We start from the raw sequence: 15,099 nt of genomic DNA on the forward strand, positions 1-15,099 counted from the left end.
GGGGGGGAGGGAGGAGCAAATACACGAGAGAATGAGAGATCTACCGAGTCTTAAACAGGCTACGAAGTTTTCCACCGATCTCTTGAGATTTCAGAAAAACGTTTGACATATTCTAAATACATACATATATATATTTATATATATACACATAAAAGTAATGTAGTTCATCTAATAACTTTATATATATTATATTGTTCATTCAACATACATATTACTATTCCCAAAGGATATTATTTCTTATACATTTTACGAAAAAAAATTATATTATCATATGTCAATATTAAATTTCTATATCATAAAATTTTACTATATTTACATTTATATTAAAAATATATAATTTGTAAACTTATGAAATAGGAAAAGTTGAAGAATTCTTATATATTTATCGAAGAAAACAAAATAATAAAATATACGTAGTAATCTTAAAGTTTTTAATTTATTTCTAATTATTTGTAAAATAAATAAAAATTTATCAAGCTTGAATTTAAAATATTCCCTCTAGTATTAAAATATTACCTCTAGTATAAAAACTTGTAACACAGATTAAAATTAATTAAAGTGTTACTTTATAATACATAAATGAATATCAACGTTTGAAAATTTGAGTATCGAAAGAATGATGAATTATTCTTGTATCCTATAACTGCAAAATTGCATCGCATACCGCAAATTTTAAATCTACTTTGAGATAAACAAAATATGGTATCTGTAGAACCAGGTCCAAACACCAAGAACCCAGGGGCGTAGACTACACAAATTGGTTTCTGTATATACCATTTCTTCATTATCGGTGTAACCAATTTTAATGCCGAATCATCATTTTTCCTCCTTATTTCATTAATACATATACACCGTGCCGCAATATTTAAAATATTACTAATCGATACATTACGCTCCTTGTACCGAGAAATAATAACAGAAGCAGAATTGTAAAACAATAACACTGATTACTCGATGGCGAAAGGGTGTGGCAGCGCCATTGAGTCGTTACACGCAGGAATAGAGCAAGTAGTGGGATAATACGTGCGATTGCGTATATTTGTGTGCGCACGCGTACATATATATGTATGTAAGTGAATAAGCAAGAAAGTAAGAAAGAAGAAACGAAGATAAGTGAAACGAAGAAAGAAACGACTGAAGCGCAAAAGAAACAGATAGAATAAGAAGCGAGATGAACATACAAAAAGAGAAACAGAAATAAAGAGAGAAAGAGAAAGAGGGAGATGGTAGAAGTGGCGGAAACTCGGAGCGGCGGAGTGCGGATGGGGACAAGGATGAACCACCTTAAAGGGGATAGCATGAATCATAAGTAATCAATATTATACCTACGACCGATATAGAAAAATTTTGAATGACATTTAACTTTTGCAATATTTAAAAAGACCTGTAATTTGAAAATTTAATTTTATTTCTGAATGAAACTTGTAATTAAAATACTTAAGTATCTTTAATATAAAACATATATTAATTAAAGTAAAATTTTTATTCTTTTAATGTATTTTCATTAATAATGATGTAAAATTTGTACTAAGTGCTTTCAATTTCTTATACATACTGTAAGGTTTTTTGCATCTTTTTAACCGATTATAAAATATAGTTATGTAGTTTCATAGTTTGGATCACTCTCTTTAAGTACAGAATTTATATTTATCGGTATTATAAAATATTAAACTGAATTAAAATAAATTAAATTTAAATAACAAAATTAGACTAAATGCACTAAAAATATATAAATCATTCTTTTTAATAACCAAATTAGAAAGCGCCATGGAATAATATAAATAATGTAGATTCTAAAATATAATCATAACTGAGAAAATAATTTCAATATCAATCGCCATTTTTATAAATGAATAAGTTTTTATATAATTTTGTATTATATTGAATCTTAAAAATTGTAAAATTTCATATTAAATATCGAGAAATTTCTAATATAAAAATAATGTAAATGTAAAGAAAATAAATTATTAATTTAAAGACATTCTTATTTCAAATATAGCATTCAACTTCTAATTATATGCATTACCAGTAACATTTTCATAGTGAGAAAAGTCATATTATTAATTTTTGTAATACGATCAAATACTAATTAATAAAAATCATGTAATAAAAGCGAATCGCTTACAGTTATTTCACTATAAGCACAATTTTGTCATATAATACGAATATTACAAATATCGTTATGAAGTTTTTAGATATGTCCTAATATTTTATTGCGATCGCAAGTTGTATTCGAAGGATAATATAATCTTTAATGATCAACAAAATTTTAATTATATATAAATAATATTCATATTCCATATTTTATAAATTTATGTATTGTACTACTATATATTATTATTCAGATCAATTATTTCTGTATGTTATAACAGAAGTACAGAAAATACCATTTAACTGTATTAGCACCTAAGGTGTAAATTTCAATAGTTTATGGTATTATTTTTAGTATTTTTTAATTTAATTATGTACATTTTTATTTCATATTAAATTTGAAATTTTTAGTTGTAATATTATTTTCTAAATTATATTAATATTCAATAGATGTATATAAATATAGCATAAAAAGTTACATTAAACTACATTTTAATAAATATTTCAGAACACGTAATAATCATTAAAAGATTTAATTATTAAAATATAAAAAGAGAAGAATATATTTATTTATTAAGAAAAGAACACATTAATTTATATATGCTCCTTTTTGTTAATTCTTTAATTTTTATACTAGTATTAATTACTTATTACAAGTTACAATTCTTTGGAATCATTTTGTATTATTATTTTCCTTCCCTTACTTTTTGATAATTTTTTACCTTTTCTTTCTCAATATTTTTCATAATTTTTTTAAATATATTATTCAGTATATCTAACACAGTAGGATAAATAATAATTATATCTTTCATGTACATATATACATTCATAATTTATATTATTTTACATTCTTAAACAGACATATTTATTTTATCATTAAATTGTAATGGTTGACTTGAATGCAATAGGCCATATTTTTGAGATAATACATTAAGGGCAGCTACATCTTTTGCCTTTACAATAGTTTGTCCGAAACCTATAAGTATTATCTATTAAATATTCATTATGAAATATTTATTTCTTTTAAATATTTAAAGCTGCTACCTGAACCCAAGTATTTTTTGTTTGCATAAATTCCAACATGATAAGTAGATAAAAGTGTGTTTTTCCCAGCTTGTCCAATAAGTCTTGCTTCTATGGGTGTTTCTGTTTCCATAGATATGATGTCATTTAACATCTCAAATGGTTTAGTTGGACACCATATTTCAAGTAGGTCTTTGTTTGCTAATCCTGATATTAAAAAATCTCTAACAAAAGTAGCTGCATGATCAATATTAACACTTTCTGTAAGTGCTCCCACCAGTGCTATAAATGTTTGTGCCAATGTTTCTTGAGATACAGGATGTTCCTAAATAATATATAATAAAATTATTAGTTTATGATTATATGTAATGTGCAGAAATATATTTTATACCTAATAGATATAATATGCACAAATCATAATTTTATTAAAATAATTAAATAGTATACAAACATCAGTTAAAATAATGTCTTTTGTTCCAATGTGTAGGGATGCTTTAGCTAATATTTCTTGGGACAAAAGATAGTCATGAAATGCCCTGAAATACAAAGATATTTATAAATATGTAAGGTATAATTAAATAATTGAAATATTTGAAAGATAATACATATTAAGAAATATTACTATACTTTGATAGTAAATAAATATTATTTATGATTAAGTAATTTAATATTACTTTATCTTTTGCTGTATTACACTACAAAAATATTTTAATCATTTAGTTTCTATAAGTAAATAATAAATTATTATAGTGTTATGTAAAAAGTTTTTATAATAGTGTTTAAAAGCAGTATTAAAAACAAGAACAAAAATTCTATTAGCAGAAAGATGTATATACAAAGGTAACATATAATGACATAACAAAACATTTAATATAATAAAATTGTTTATATCCAAAAATATCCTTTTATAACTAATTAATTATTAAAGAGTAATATATCATTACTACATATGCATGCAAGATATATAATATATTCCATTTCACAAAATTAGATTAAACTTTCATTTTTTGAAATATTAACATTAAATTATAATGATATTTATAAATGATTTGAATATGGGTCCTTTTTAATTTAGGTATATTAAAAAGAAGTTCAATTAACTTATTTGAAACTATTAACTAACATTAGTATTACTGTACATACATATATAGCTGATAATATGTTTAAAATTATCCAATGTAAAATAATAACAAATGTCTTTATATCTTATTTCTTTATAAAATAAGCTAAAATATAAAAAGGATCTATTTATAATATAAACTAATATTTGTAACTAATTACTAAATTATTAATACTTTATAATGAAAAGATGTTAGAAATTTTAACTAGTTCACATAAAATGAATCATTTTTAAAACTTTACTCTCAGTATAATATAAATTTTTATAATAATTCACATACACTGTATTTTATACATACATAATGCCAACTTCAGGAACACGTGGTAAATTTTGTTTTAAATATTTTTTTACAATTGTGGAAATTATTTCTTTTCCATTTTTAATGAATTCTTCATTATGTTGCATATCCAATGTAGGATCTTTTATTCCCATATTTTCCTGTTTTTTTAATTCGTCTAAGATATATGATTTATGTATAAATGCTTGATTCAATTTTTCAATATTAAATTTTTCTGTAAGTCTTTGATTAAATGCATATATTTCTACATTTCTATTCCACTCAATGAAACTGCTACGTTTTGGTTCAACTTGAGGTTGTAATGTCCTTTTTCTACGAGTTATTTCTTTTTGAGTTGGAGATACCCATCGTTTGATATACCTGCAATCTATATGCACAATTAAGATGTATATTTTTATATATGTATGTATATAAATATACTTTGTATATTTTTTCATACAATTAATATTATCATAATATTTACCTTCATAATTTACATATTTTAAGCTCATACGATGTTTTAAATATAATTGTAATCTGTTCATATTTTTACTTCACAAGAAATATAATATAAAATTTTTCAAAATGTTGATTTTATTTTACAGGAGAATTGTTTTTGTTAATATCATAAATATAATTTAATGCTTTATAGCTATTCAGTTATAATGTTTGCAATGTATTATTGATAACAAGAACAGCCTTCACAATCGTAATTGAATAGTATTTTAAACATACTATATGCCTTATCCAGAATCGAACATATAAGTATAGTGTTTTAAATGTAACCAACGAAAACTTAATATATTACTAGATTACAAAACAATACATGATAAATGTCTCAATCATATTTTAATAAAAGAATTCACACGTATAAACTGTAAAACAAAATTATTGGAACAATTATTTCCAATTTCTTAACCAAATTTATTAACTCAAGAAAATAATTGAACATAATAAAAAAACAAAAGAAAAATAATTATATGTAACTATAATAAAAAGTGAATTAAAAAATATATGATACATATTTTATATATAGTATAAAATTTACATTTTATATGTAGTACAAAATATTTTTTTTTCTTTAAAACTAAAATTGTATCGTTTTTGATTTTAAAGAATTATGTAAATAAATTAATATATCATTTTGAATTAAATTTAATTAAAATATTATTATTTGATGTTATTAGAAATAATACTTTGAAATGCTACAAATTTGTAAACATATATGACGCATATTATTTACATAATAATTATTAATATTTCTATCAATTACAAATTTGTTGAAAATTTTACAAGAAGAATGTAAAATAAATTTTATTTTAAAATAATATAAAAATATAATTTATGTAGGCTATTTTTACGTCGAGTCATATATCTATTTTCTTATTACTCTATGGTGATACCAAGTGACATAATACTTGTAGACTGTAATATTAATTGAAACGCATATTCTTGTAAAGTTCATGCAATTACAGTTATATTAAATTTTGATAAATGTATCTGGCAATAAACAATTTCATATTATAACGATTATTGAAATTTTTGTTATGTGGAATAATCAGTGAATAGATTTTTGTATTAACCTATGTAAGATTAAAAAATGTTAGTTCCATGTAACGTAAATAAATAGCTTGGTGACAGGTTTATTTAAAAATAAAATTTAATTTACATAATTATAATCTTACGAAAGTGATTAATTAATATTAAGCAATGTATAAGATAAATCAAGAACCTGATGTACCTGCAGCATTAGGTCTGTTATCACATCTAACAAATGATGAACTAAAAGAATTATTAAATGATGATACAAAATTTGAAGATATTGTGAAAGATGTACAAGTAATTTTGATTTTTCATATTTTATTGTCTTTCTACTTTTATTATTCTTAATTTTAGGTAATTCAAGTTTACTTTTTTTTATTAGTTTAAGAATTTAGAAACTGAGAAAGAATTGCTAATGGCAAGCAACACATCTCAAGCAGAATTTAATTTATCAAAACAACCAGAATTACAAAAAGGTAAACAAATACTAAAGGAACTTAGTGAAAAAGGAAGTAGGTTATGCTCAAGTGTAGCAGCAAAATTGGATAAAATAAGTATGTATTTATACCCACTACATTTAATAATTTTGAAATATCAAATAAAAGTAATAATAAAATTTATAACTAATTTGAATTATTCATTACTGTTTGTATAGTTAATTTCTATTAATTACAAACAGAATTCAATTCTTATTTATTTAATAAATTTGCAGAAAATCAGTCGGGAGAAATGACTGCTGCTACTGCATTAGATTTATTACAAACAGCAGCAGCTGAAATAGAAGAAGAATCAGAGGTAAAACTTAATTATTATAATATTTAACATATTGCTAACCTTTCAAAAAAATGTATTGTTTTCATTATATTCTTTACTATAAATAATATTTTATTCTAATATTTATCCTAATAATTTTGTTTTGTAAAATTATTGAACAACTTTCGGATACATACCCAAGATTTTAAAATCGAATCAGGGAGACATGTTTACACATTTTATTAGCTTTCCTTGATTGTGTATTATATTTCTCATATACTTTTCTTAAGCCAGCATATAGAGGAAGATATTAAAATATCAGATAATTTTCTGCAACTTTATCACAATCACTTCTTTAAATGATTTGAAGATAGTTACCATAACATTTTTCAGCTTCCGTTCATGGTAATTCAAATGTTGTAATATTTTTGTCACAGAATGCAATGCTTAAAAATCTGTGTAAAACTGTAGACATTGCAGCAAATCATATGTCAAGTTTCAACATGTATCAATGACTTGTATTAATTGTAGAGTTTTAATTTTGAATTATTTATTTGTTGTATTTGGGAAAACTTTTGTTTGTTTCAATGTAAGAAAAATACAAGTATTTCTCTACATTTCTTTCTCATTTTAACTTACTGTACTGATACTGCCTTGCTATTCCAGTGACACAAGCAGTAGTTAATGACTACTTTCTGACATTCGGATATTGTTACTGTCATAAAAACAGAATTAATGTTACAGAGAGTGAAACAGTTATGTTTTCTTCATTCTAATTCGAAATAAAATAATTTTTCAAACACAAACTGTTACTCTACGTTAATAATTTTTAAATTCGATTATATTATGCAGTACAAAAATATGTATAAATTTGAAAATTCACAGAGATAATCGGATTAAAAAACAATGAAAATGCATTATATTTATATTGTTAAAAGTTTTCTAAATATATAAACACTCCCTGATCTGATTTTAGCATGTCAGGTACCTGAAAAATTGATTTCAACTTCCGATACTTGAAAGTGTTAGGATTCAACCTGATCTCAACCTAAACTCGGAATCTCAGATACCCACACCCATAAAATTATGAAATATTATGTATTATTTTCTTGCAAATATTTTTATCTTTGAATGTGCAGACCATAGCTGAAAAATTTTTGGCTGGAGATATGGGAGTGGATGAATTTTTAGAGCAGTTTTTGTCACGACGAAAATTAATGCATCTACGTAAAGTTAAAGTAGATAAATTAAGGGAATTAATAAAAAAATCACATACTGCAACTAGTGATTCTGGATATCCAATTGCTAGTAATTTTCATAGTATTGCCCCTGCAATTCCATATCCAGCTGGACCTGTTTCAATGCCAATGCCAGTACCATCTGGTTTACCACACAACAGGCCGTATTAAGTTATATCTGACAGAATAAATTATTAGATTCAAAACAATTCACTTCTTAAATATTGAATTTTTATTACTGCATAAAACATATGCCATTGTAATTAAAAATAATTTTAAGTAAATAAAATTTGTATTAAGCAATGCGTATAATAAAGCAAAACATTTGTAATATTTAATTGAAAGATTCTATATATTAAAATAACCTATTTTATTTTATCTAATATATTATTCTAATATATTAGAATAATTTTCTGAAATAAATATATTAAAATATATGGTATAAACTATATCTTTTTAACATAAAAATGTGTAATATTTAGATATACAGCTTACTACAAACATAATAATACATTTTCAAATATTTATTTATACATTGTTCTTCACATTTAATATAACATGTATATTAACAAATATTGATTTTTTAGTCAAATTGATTTAATATTTTTGTTCTTGCTTAGCCCAAATTGTTCAATTCACTTTATAAAGTCTAAATTTATAATTCATTAGTACATTTTAAATTATTTTATTAATACTTGTAAAATAGAGACCTGATCATCATATAGTTAAAATGATCAATACTAAATCTATTTTCAAATTTATTATATAATAAATTAAAAAATAATGTTAAATATTTGTAAAATCATTCTATATAGGAATTCATAAAATAAACTTGATAGTACATTTTAAAACAAATATATTTCATTTTACTAATTTAAAATATATTATTTTTATTTACCTTTCTTACTATTCCTATTAAGGATTACCTTGTATATAAATACATATAATGCTGATATTAAGAATATCAGTAAATAGAAGAATAGAAGGTATATTCTTTTGTTGTCAATTTTATTATGTTCTACATATTCTTGTTCTTTTTGTGCCATTCTTGTCTGCTTTTGCCTTTCAAATATCTTTGTATAGTGATTTTGCAACCATTCATCAAAATTATAAATTTTCTGTGCAGCAAATTCCATTTGTTCTCTTTCATGTTTTATATTTTGATGTTTATGATGTTGATTTCCATATTTAATTAGAAGAGTTCTATCATATTGTTTACGAGTATTATATCTGCTGAGTACATCATATGCATTTGAAATTTCATGAAATTTTTCTTTTGCAAATTCACTTTTATTTTTGTCAGGGTGATATTTTAATGTTAATTCATAATATGCTGACTTTATTTCCTTAAATGTAGAGGTTGGAGATATTCCCAAGGTCTCATAATGTGTTTTAGGTTTTGTAGTTATTTGATTTCTCTTTGTATATAGAAATAACATTGATCGTTTTAAATATTTTGTTACTGTTTTTTTACTTATATTTATTATATAAATATACATGACAAGAAAATTTAAGTTATTTTAAGTTAATTTGTACTATTTTAATACTATTTTAATATAAGGATATGTTATGTCAAATAATATTAATATAACCTACAATGCAAAAAATAGAATTATTAATATAAGAAATATTATTGTTAGTCTATACTTCCACAACTTTACACAATTTTTAGAAAGAATATATAATAAAATTACAAATAAGCTACCATTTATAATCCTTCATTTGACACTTAAAGGTAAGTAGATGAATAGCATTTACAATATAATACAGATAAAAAATAAATTTGATATTATAATGTGATGCCAGATATGCAGAACATTTTCCTATTTTTAATGCAGAAGTAGGAGAAAAGAACTAGGAGTGGGGAATAATGTAACATAGTGATAAAGACACTAAAGAAGGTAGAGGGATTTAGTGTTCGTTCGCTGTAATTCACACACTCACTTCATTTATTTAAAGCTAACACATATAGCACATTCTGAGGGCATTGGCGCGTATCACGAGATCGTATCCCACTTCTACTTCTCTACTCTTATTTTCGCATTGAAAGTAGGAGAATGTTCTGCACATCTGACAGTTTTATATTACATATATCTTTCAAATTTGAATTGAATAGTTGAATGAATTGATTTAATTATTGTTAAGATTAATTTAATTTATTAAGATTGTAATAATTGCATCATAATAAATATAAATTTTCATTTTAGATTGAAAAATGTTATATATTTAGTCCTAAATTGTATTGCATTAATTGTTCTATGTATTTAATTGTTAACATATTATATTTCTTCATTACATTATAATGTTTATTACATTATAATATTTATAATGTATATTATAATACATTATAATATTTTGTATTATTAATAAATATCAAGATTCCATAATTTTTTATTTTTGTGTACTTATTATCTTTTTATGATAAAATAAAATCTTGTAATAAAAGATAATTTTTTTTGTAATTTTGTATATAAATTATACACATCTATCGAATTAAAAATTAGGATTTGCAAATCAAATTTTTGTTCTATAAACTAAATCAACATTTTTTACGATATAACTTGAAGAGAGTTTGTAGTAAATAATAAAATATGTAATATATATTTAATATAATTTATGGTTAGTTACAGATTTTAAGCAAGTTTACAATTGTTAAGATATCATTACAATGTTAGCGTAATGGATATTTATTTATTTTCTACTATATATATACGTACAAAAATTTCATACAAAATATGTTTCTTGTATTAAAAATCTGTAACGTACATAATAAACTATCGTATTTTTTTTTTAATGATTGATTGCGTATGTATATACATGTAAACTCTCCAAAAGATTCAGTAAATTTATTTTGATTGTATGACATGAATGTGTGGATGATATTAATTTGCGATTAAAGAAAATGTATTAAAAAATGAACATATATATTTTTAGAAATTGTTAATAATGCCAAAACGAACTGAAATTGGTAAATGAATTAATTTATGTCACGAAGCACTTAGAGTCTTATTATGTGTGAATAAAATATAAAAGTCATTGTTATAAATACTAATTCTGATTATACGTTTGTGATATGCATACATAAACAAAAATATTATTTTATGTGCGATGATAATCTCTTGATTATACGAGGCGTTATAAAATTACTATTTAAAATCTTAATTTTTGTTTTCAATAGTTTACATATCAATTATTTAATTCGATTATTTTATGTTGTAATAGAATTTGAATTCCTATAAATTGTTATATATACTAAATTATTGTTGTCTAGAATTATTTTGTGATAAAAGCAATTGGTTCATAAAAGTTTCATAACATATCATTATTTCATTAACATATCAATTGTACTATGAAGAACAAAAAATGAGATGAAAGAAATTAAATATAGTATTTGAAGATAAACATAAATAAAAGTGAACTTTTATTTTATCTTACTTAATACACAAAACATAGATATAAATAACCATTGTTCTTATAAATATATACAAAGATACTATACAAAATGTAATGTAATTATTTTATATAAATTTGATATTTAGGTGTTATTCCTGATAATTTAAGGCGCGAGGAAACCATTGTTCAAATATCAGAAGCCCTTGATAATCTAGATTCTGCTGTTAATTATATATTTGAATCTATTGATAAGAGACTCTTAGAAAATGGTCGAAGGTAATTTTATGTTTGTTGTCAAATATTTTTATATTTAAACTTTAGTGATTTATATGTTTTAAATTCATGAGCAATCAGTTAAAATGTATCGTGCAACAAGATTTTTATAATCTTATAAGGAAATAATAATTTTTATTAAGTTTTTTAAGTATTGAATTGATAATATTTAAGTAAATTGTATTTCATATGCATATATTAATCAATTTTTTCTTATAGGTTGTCAAATGTTAAAGATAGAGCTACAAAACTTCAAAATTGTTTAAAATATTTGCAAACTAACTTAAATTTAAAAGCTGTAAAAATGTATTCTGCTGCAAGATATCCTGCTCGTCATACATACAAGGAATATGAGTTAGCTGTACCACCTCAATGTGAGGATATCAACAAAATACCAAAAGTTTATAAATGTTCTGTACCTATAAAAGATGTTCCTGAAACATATTTATCTTCTAATTGTAAAACAGAAGATGGTCAATATATGGCAAATAACAATTTGCAAGAAAAGCTACAATTTTATCATGTTCGATCTAAATTTAATAAAGATGATTATACAGATAACAGAGAAATGACATTTCCTTTTCATTTGTCTTCAATTAGTGCATTGTTGCTGAATAGTGTGGATAATCCATATAAGATACCTACAAAACAAATTTCTCATAAATTAAGCAACAAACAACAAATAGAAGATGCACCAGATTCAATTATACAACCATGGTTATCATCAGATATGGATTTATCTAGTAGTTATTTATATACACCAACTTTAGGCGAGGTAAGATATTCCAAAATACTAATTAATTTAAGACTATTTCTTATATATTGTTTGTCAACAATATATTACCAGGAAAATGTAAAGGAGATTAATATTTATCTGGGAAATATTCATTAAATGAACAAAAATATCAATAAGCATACTGTTACATAAAATTTTTTATTACACAGGTACCGCAGATAAATGTACCATCAACACTTCCAGATCTACCTGGAATCGTAGACGATGAAAAATTTGCTTTAGATCTCAATTATCAAAGTCCTATTGCACCCTCTTCAGCAGTAACCACGCCTACTATTCGTATGGATCTTCCAACTCCAACATCAACAATAGATGAGAAGGATTCGACTACAAAAGTGGACCAGACTATACCAAATCTGCCTGCCTTCGTTGATAGTGATTTTCCAAAAGATTCTACAGAACCTGTTCCACCACCGCCTCCACCATCATTAGTTTCATTGAATCAGTCAATTTCAGCTTTCTCGAGTTCTGAGGCCGATCGTTGTTCGTCATTAGTATCATCGTCATTAGTTCCTTCGATTCCACCCCCCCCCCCACCGCCGCCACCACCGCCACCACCACCACCTCCACCACCTCCACCGCCTCCACTACTACCAGCCCCAGTTCTGTCTGAGACTACCGCTCCTGAGTCTCAAATTAAAGATTCGGGAAAGAAGAAAACTGTTGAGGATCGAGGTAAAACAGCTAAGCTAGACGATCGATCAAATTTGATGGCAGCAATCCGTAACGCTGGTGGCATAGGAAGAGCGAAATTGAAACACACCGTACCGCCAGAGGAAGGAGGAAATCGTTGGGCTTCTGCATCTGTTGGAGGAGATTTAATGGCTGATTTACACACGAAATTGGCGCTCAGGAGAAAAGGAATCGCTGGATCTGGAGGTAGTGCTCTAGAAAGGATGTCCAGCTTGATTCCTCCGCCTCCTAAACCGACCGATGCAGCTACATCGGATAGAAACTCAGCCACTAGCGAGTATGATTCTCAACCAGATACCGATGACTGGGACGAGTAATACTATTTAATATTGTTGATTATACAAGATTAACTAAATAAAGTGTTATAAACTATTTTCCCTGAAATTACTGTAAATATTTATTCCAATATTTTTTTAAGTAAATGGGACAAATCATTTCATATAGAATCTGTTGTACAAAAAATTTGTTATATACTAAATGATTAACTTTTCTAATCCATTTAATTGCAAAAAAAAAAAAATAAAATTACATTGAACTTGATATTTGCAATGATTTCAAGAGAAAACACTTTGTAATACCTCACTTCTGGTCTACACTGTATATAGCTTAATTCGAAATTGGATAATTAATCTTTTTTTTTTTGTTGATTTTATTATATTTAGTATTTTATATACATTTCGATTCATAAGTTACTATGCACTTAGGAAGTCTATAACAAAAACAAACTTCTTATGAAATAATCTAATGAAATAATCTAATTCAAAAAACGAACTTAATACGTACTGATTGTGTACATTATAAAGCAAATTTATTATAAAGGAAACGTTTTTCTAATATCCTAATTAAAATCTGTTTTAATAGGTATTGAAATCTGTTAAACTAGGCATTTTATTAAAAACATAGTGTTTCTTTATTTTGCAATAGAAGTATATAAATAAACTTCTTTGGACTAATTGTAAGTTAAAAAAACAGTAAAATATTATATTATTATATTCGATTATTGGAAAAATTCCAATTTTTATTTTATAGTCTCATGTTATTCTATTTTTATTTTCTTATTTTATTTTCATGTTAAATTTTTATATATAATATTGAAACATTAATTACCACTACAATATGTAATTAAATAATTACTTAAGAGTTTTCTTTAATCTAAATTATGTAAAAAGTTTATTTTTTTTAAATATTATTAAAAGATATAATTTATGTTTTTAAATGTATAAATCTAAGAATAATGTTATTTAGTTAGTAAATGTTATATTTTATAAAAATAGTGTATGTCCATGATAAATATAATTTTCACGCTTTGGAAATTTAAATTTAGTTGAATAATTTTAGCTTCATACTTTTATTTATATGCTTTAAAAATGAAAAAGACGTTGGACGTGATATAAAAAAATAAAAACAAATTTAATAGTATTTTTTTTTTTCTTATTTCATCATAAATCCTTTATATTTTGAATTAAAAAAATGAATTCGTAAATGAATTATATTTTTGAATTTTATAAAGGGATGTATCAAATAAGACTATCCCTTGGATTAAGTTTTCATTGATTAACTGCAATTCGAATGATTATAAATAGTGCATAATACAACAATGCAAACATAGTAATAGTTGAATTATGACACTTCTATCTTAAAAGAAATAACAGTTTGAAAGAAATGCAATACAATATTTTTTTGTACATGCATGAATCGATGTAATATTAAAAAGCAATAATAAATTCTTCTTTTGTAACATGATATTTTATAAAATAATGCCCAAGTTAAAGAGAAATAAGAAAGGATATTTTGTTTAATGAACTTTGTAACGAGATATAAAGTACCTTTTTTATACACATTAATAATAATTTCAACTGATTATTGCTATAAATTTTACTATTCAAATTAATGACTATTA

At 24.0% G+C, this 15,099-nt stretch overlaps 4 protein-coding genes across 4 annotated transcripts; 2 read left to right on the forward strand and 2 right to left on the reverse strand.

Annotated features, from left to right (window-relative positions):
• Nucleotides 1-2,942: 2,942 nt before the first annotated feature.
• Nucleotides 2,943-5,063, reverse strand: mRpL44 (mitochondrial ribosomal protein L44). The gene is made up of 5 exons (XM_017908783.1): nt 4,996-5,063; nt 4,533-4,899; nt 3,566-3,650; nt 3,136-3,439; nt 2,943-3,067 (listed from the first exon to the last, which is right to left on the reverse strand). The coding sequence occupies exons 1-5, from the start codon at nt 5,054-5,056 to the stop codon at nt 2,943-2,945; spliced, it is 942 nt and encodes a 313-aa protein (XP_017764272.1). The 5' UTR covers nt 5,057-5,063.
• Nucleotides 5,064-6,201: 1,138 nt separating this feature from the next.
• Nucleotides 6,202-8,248, forward strand: Vps37B (vacuolar protein sorting 37B). The gene is made up of 4 exons (XM_017908778.1): nt 6,202-6,350; nt 6,436-6,607; nt 6,766-6,848; nt 7,946-8,248. The coding sequence occupies exons 1-4, from the start codon at nt 6,222-6,224 to the stop codon at nt 8,213-8,215; spliced, it is 654 nt and encodes a 217-aa protein (XP_017764267.1). The 5' UTR covers nt 6,202-6,221; the 3' UTR covers nt 8,216-8,248.
• A 686-nt stretch (nt 8,249-8,934) lies between these two features.
• On the reverse strand, nt 8,935-9,561 carry LOC108553746 (dnaJ homolog subfamily B member 9). The gene has a single exon (XM_017908771.1). The coding sequence runs from the start codon at nt 9,541-9,543 to the stop codon at nt 8,935-8,937; it is 609 nt and encodes a 202-aa protein (XP_017764260.1). The 5' UTR covers nt 9,544-9,561.
• Nucleotides 9,562-10,951: 1,390 nt separating this feature from the next.
• Nucleotides 10,952-13,516, forward strand: LOC108553755 (WAS protein family homolog 1). Its single transcript, XM_017908781.1, has 4 exons — nt 10,952-11,012; nt 11,584-11,713; nt 11,930-12,485; nt 12,656-13,516. The coding sequence occupies exons 1-4, from the start codon at nt 10,991-10,993 to the stop codon at nt 13,514-13,516; spliced, it is 1,569 nt and encodes a 522-aa protein (XP_017764270.1). The 5' UTR covers nt 10,952-10,990.
• Nucleotides 13,517-15,099: the final 1,583 nt, after the last annotated feature.

Source organism: Eufriesea mexicana, unplaced genomic scaffold, assembly GCF_001483705.2.
Source record: "Eufriesea mexicana isolate 0111107269 unplaced genomic scaffold, ASM148370v2 scaffold12808, whole genome shotgun sequence".
Classification (NCBI taxonomy): Eukaryota; Metazoa; Arthropoda; class Insecta; order Hymenoptera; family Apidae; genus Eufriesea; species Eufriesea mexicana.

Coding starts and splice junctions, on each gene's coding strand:
- mRpL44 (XM_017908783.1), bottom strand. CDS start 5,056: ATGAACAGATTACAATTATATTTAAAACATCGTATGAGCTTAAAATAT. Junction 3,651..4,532: donor GTTCCTGAAGTTGGCATTAT/GTATGTATAAAA, acceptor TTTGTATTTCAG/GGCATTTCATGACTATCTTT. Junction 3,440..3,565: donor AAGACATTATTTTAACTGAT/GTTTGTATACTA, acceptor TATATTATTTAG/GAACATCCTGTATCTCAAGA.
- LOC108553755 (XM_017908781.1), top strand. CDS start 10,991: ATGCCAAAACGAACTGAAATTG. Junction 11,013..11,583: donor GCCAAAACGAACTGAAATTG/GTAAATGAATTA, acceptor TTTGATATTTAG/GTGTTATTCCTGATAATTTA. Junction 11,714..11,929: donor CTCTTAGAAAATGGTCGAAG/GTAATTTTATGT, acceptor TTTTTCTTATAG/GTTGTCAAATGTTAAAGATA.
- LOC108553746 (XM_017908771.1), bottom strand. CDS start 9,543: ATGTATATTTATATAATAAATATAAGTAAAAAAACAGTAACAAAATAT.
- Vps37B (XM_017908778.1), top strand. CDS start 6,222: ATGTATAAGATAAATCAAGAACCTGATGTACCTGCAGCATTAGGTCTG. Junction 6,351..6,435: donor ATATTGTGAAAGATGTACAA/GTAATTTTGATT, acceptor TTTTTTTATTAG/TTTAAGAATTTAGAAACTGA. Junction 6,608..6,765: donor AGCAAAATTGGATAAAATAA/GTATGTATTTAT, acceptor ATAAATTTGCAG/AAAATCAGTCGGGAGAAATG.